The sequence below is a fragment of the Staurois parvus genome, unplaced genomic scaffold, assembly GCF_062004578.1.
Source record: "Staurois parvus isolate SC_StPar_1 unplaced genomic scaffold, SC_StPar_1.0 ptg000034l, whole genome shotgun sequence".
Lineage (NCBI taxonomy): Eukaryota > Metazoa > Chordata > Amphibia > Anura > Ranidae > Staurois > Staurois parvus.
The window spans coordinates 379,028-382,265 of record NW_028317830.1 but is presented as its reverse complement, the minus strand read 5'-3'; the positions used below and the strand labels follow the sequence as shown (position 1 = coordinate 382,265).

At 48.5% G+C, this 3,238-nt stretch overlaps 1 protein-coding gene across 1 annotated transcript; it reads left to right on the top strand.

The window, feature by feature from the left end:
• The first annotated feature begins 553 nt into the window (after positions 1-553).
• LOC149470635 (taste receptor type 2 member 40-like) lies at positions 554-1,465 on the top strand. The gene has a single exon (XM_089661076.1). It carries the CDS (start codon positions 554-556, stop codon positions 1,463-1,465), a length of 912 nt encoding a protein of 303 aa, XP_089517202.1.
• The last annotated feature ends 1,773 nt before the right edge of the window (positions 1,466-3,238 follow it).

Sequence of the window (3,238 nt, the reverse complement as noted above, 5' to 3'; positions counted from 1 at the left end):
CCTGGTACCTTTTTCATACTCTTTTTTAAATTTGGACAAGGAAACAGGGGCCCCATGATCCCCTTTTGCCCGGGGGCCCCATGAGTTCTCAGTCCGCCCCTGGATAGGAGGGACAAGGCACAGGATACAGTTTGCACTGTACATGGACAATATTATGATCTGTTCTAAATCCTTCTTCACCCAAAATCTGCTGCCAAGGAAAACAATTCTTGTAAGATAAAACTGTCCATGGAAATCCTCGATTGTCCCCCCAGCGCTCTTCTCAATCACCAGGAATACCTTCCTGATTGTACATAATGGTCAGTAAGGTACCACCAACCACTTGTCCTGAAGTAGTTAAATATAATGGAAATGATTTCAGGATCGTTTACACGATGTAATGAGTACTTTACATGTTGGATTTGAAATTAGATCCATCACATTTATGCAAAGTCAACCGAGAGCTGAATCTGAAGATTAATATTATAGTTCAAACGTGAAATCCATCATTCTGTCTGCTTTCCCCGGTTGTGTCCCGTCATCTCTGTCCCGAGCTCACACACCAAACCTGAACATGTTGCCTCCACAATCATTCTTCATTTTAGTCTCTTCAGTCTTGGGACTCATCTTGGCAATACCTTCTAACACTTGTATTGTGATGGGAAACCTGGACAGCATCAGGAAGAAGGAGAAGTTGAGTCCCACCGATGTGATCTTTCTGGGGAAGGGAATGGTGAATATTCTCCACCAGTGTGTGTTGTGTCTACAGGGAATGCTCTATGTCTTTTCTCCACAAGTTTTATACATTAGAGAAGTATACGTATTCTTGAGAGCATCAACTTACTTCCTAACATATTACAGCTTCTGGATGACCGCCTGGCTCTCCATTCATTACTGTACCAGCATCACCAATCTCAGCTATGGGTTCTTCATCTGGGTAAAGAGAATTGTGTCCAATTTCCTGAGTCAACTTCTATGCCTGACAGCACTTGGGGTGTTCATTGTGAATGTCCCGACCATCTGGGCTTTGAATGTAGACAGTAATATCCAGTCTTCTGAGAACATTACAGTTAAAGCCTCTATTGCTTATGTCATCTACTATGTCCGTTTATCCTACTCTCTGCCTGTGACTCTCCTAGGTGTCATTCTGCCATTCTGCCTCAGTCTCCTGTGCCTGGTCCTCACTTCCTCCTTTCTGCTCAGACACGTCTGGAGGGTGAAGAATAACGACTCTGGATCAACACGTCCAAATCTTCAGGCTCATGTCACGGCACTGAGGACAATCTTCTTCTTACTTCTCATGTTCACCTCCTTCTTCATTTCTCGGTTGATTTATTTTATTGGAAAACCCACAAAGCACACAGACCCAATGGCTATAGTCGGTTGGATTATCCTGTCATTATCTCCATCAGTCGAGGCGGCCATCATCTTCCAGGCCAGCAACAAGCTGAGAAGGATCATTCTGAGAAGATTCTGGACCAGATGATGAAGAAACACAGGGATGTAGATATCTAGATCTTATCTCATAAGAAAAAAACAATAGTTCTGTTGCAAGTTTTTCTGTCTCCATTAGGTGTAATTGAAATTTTACAATTTCTATTTACTAAAAATGTTTCTGTTTGGGTTCCGAGTGTGACCAGAAATGTGTGGACTGACACAGGGAAGTAGCAGGCTTCAGGAATGATGTAATAATAATAATAATAATATGATTTATTATTAGCCGCCCAAATATACAAAACGCACAGTAAACATAACCAACCTTCAACTAGTATCAATATGTGCAGGAACACAGGCGTAGTCAGGGCTGGAGAGGTGGAATGGTCAGGCAGGCCGTTAGGTACTGTCAGGCACCGCCCGGCGGGATCTCTAGTGACCCACAGAACAGGATTCCGCAGGGCGCGGAGTCTAAGCCCCAGTCTGCCTCTTCACCAGAGCCCCTGATGGTGAGGATGGACCTGGCGCAGGACCGAGACCAGGAGTTCACCCAACCGTGGTAGAGGGGTCTGCAGAGGGTATGTAACGGGGGAGAGCCTGACGTGAAGAGGCTAGCAGACCTGGGCAGCAGGGACTGGATCCGCGTGGGATGGAGGGATAACCGCGAAGGTATAACGTAGTAAGACAGGCCAAGTCAGCAACTAATGGGCAGGTAGGAACAGGGGGAGCAGGCAGAGAGTAGTCAGGTCACAAGCCAGGTTCAGCAACTAACGGGCAGGTAGGTACAGGGGGTCAGGCAGGGAGTAGTCAGGTCACGAGCCAGGTTCAGCAACTAACGGGCAGGTAGGTACAGGAGGAGCAGGCAGGGAGTAGTCAGGTCACGAGCCAGGTTCAGCAACTAACGGGCAGGTAGGTACAGGAGGAGCAGGCAGGGAGTAGTCAGGTCACGAGCCAGGTTCAGCAACTAACGGGCAGGTAGGTACAGGAGGAGCAAGCGGGGAGTAGTCAGGTCACGAACCAGGGGTCAGTGCAGGAGACAGTCAGCAGGATCAAAGCAGGGTCAGCAACAAAGGGTACTTCACAGAACAGAGGATCAAGCACAGGTAAAAAGATACAGGGGTTCATGGGAAAAACACCAAGGCACTGACTGCAGTAGTAAAGTTTACTTTACTGACTGCTGGAACTATACTGCTAGAGTGCATTTATGGCAGGGATGCTAGTCCTAGACCAACTGGGTATGCACCATCTAAAAGAAAAAGAGGATGGTAGCAAAGTGGGCAGGGAAACAAAGGGGGTGGCAGAATAATTATTAGAGGTGGGTCAGTCCTTTGAGATGTTCTTCTACCGGCAATCATTGGGGCCCTTTAAGAGCGTTGGTCCCCCCGTTCATTCTCCCTCTACAAATCTGCCTTCCTCACTTACACCTCCTCCCTCCACGCCGCCAAGCAGGCTTACTTCGTAAACCTGATTAACACCCTCTCCTCCTGCCCTCGCCGACTCTTCTCCACCTTCAACTCCCTGCTCTCTCCCCCCCCTCCTCCACTCAGTACCTCACTCACCGCCCACGAGATTGCCACTCATTTCCACAACAAAATTGATGCAATCCGTCAGGACATAGTCAACTCGCAATCTACCTCCCCACCTAGCCTAGCCCCCCCATATGTCCCCCTCATCTCTTCCCTCCTCTGACCTCGCAACCGCACTGCCCCCCTCCACACCCAAGACCCCGCTTACCGTAACCCCACCAGCACTGCACTCCTTCTGCCCCGCTACCACTGAGGAAGTCACCAGGGTCTTCTCAGAAGCCCGCCTCACTACCTGCCCC

Coding starts and splice junctions, on each gene's coding strand:
- LOC149470635 (XM_089661076.1), top strand. CDS start 554: ATGTTGCCTCCACAATCATTCTTCATTTTAGTCTCTTCAGTCTTGGGA.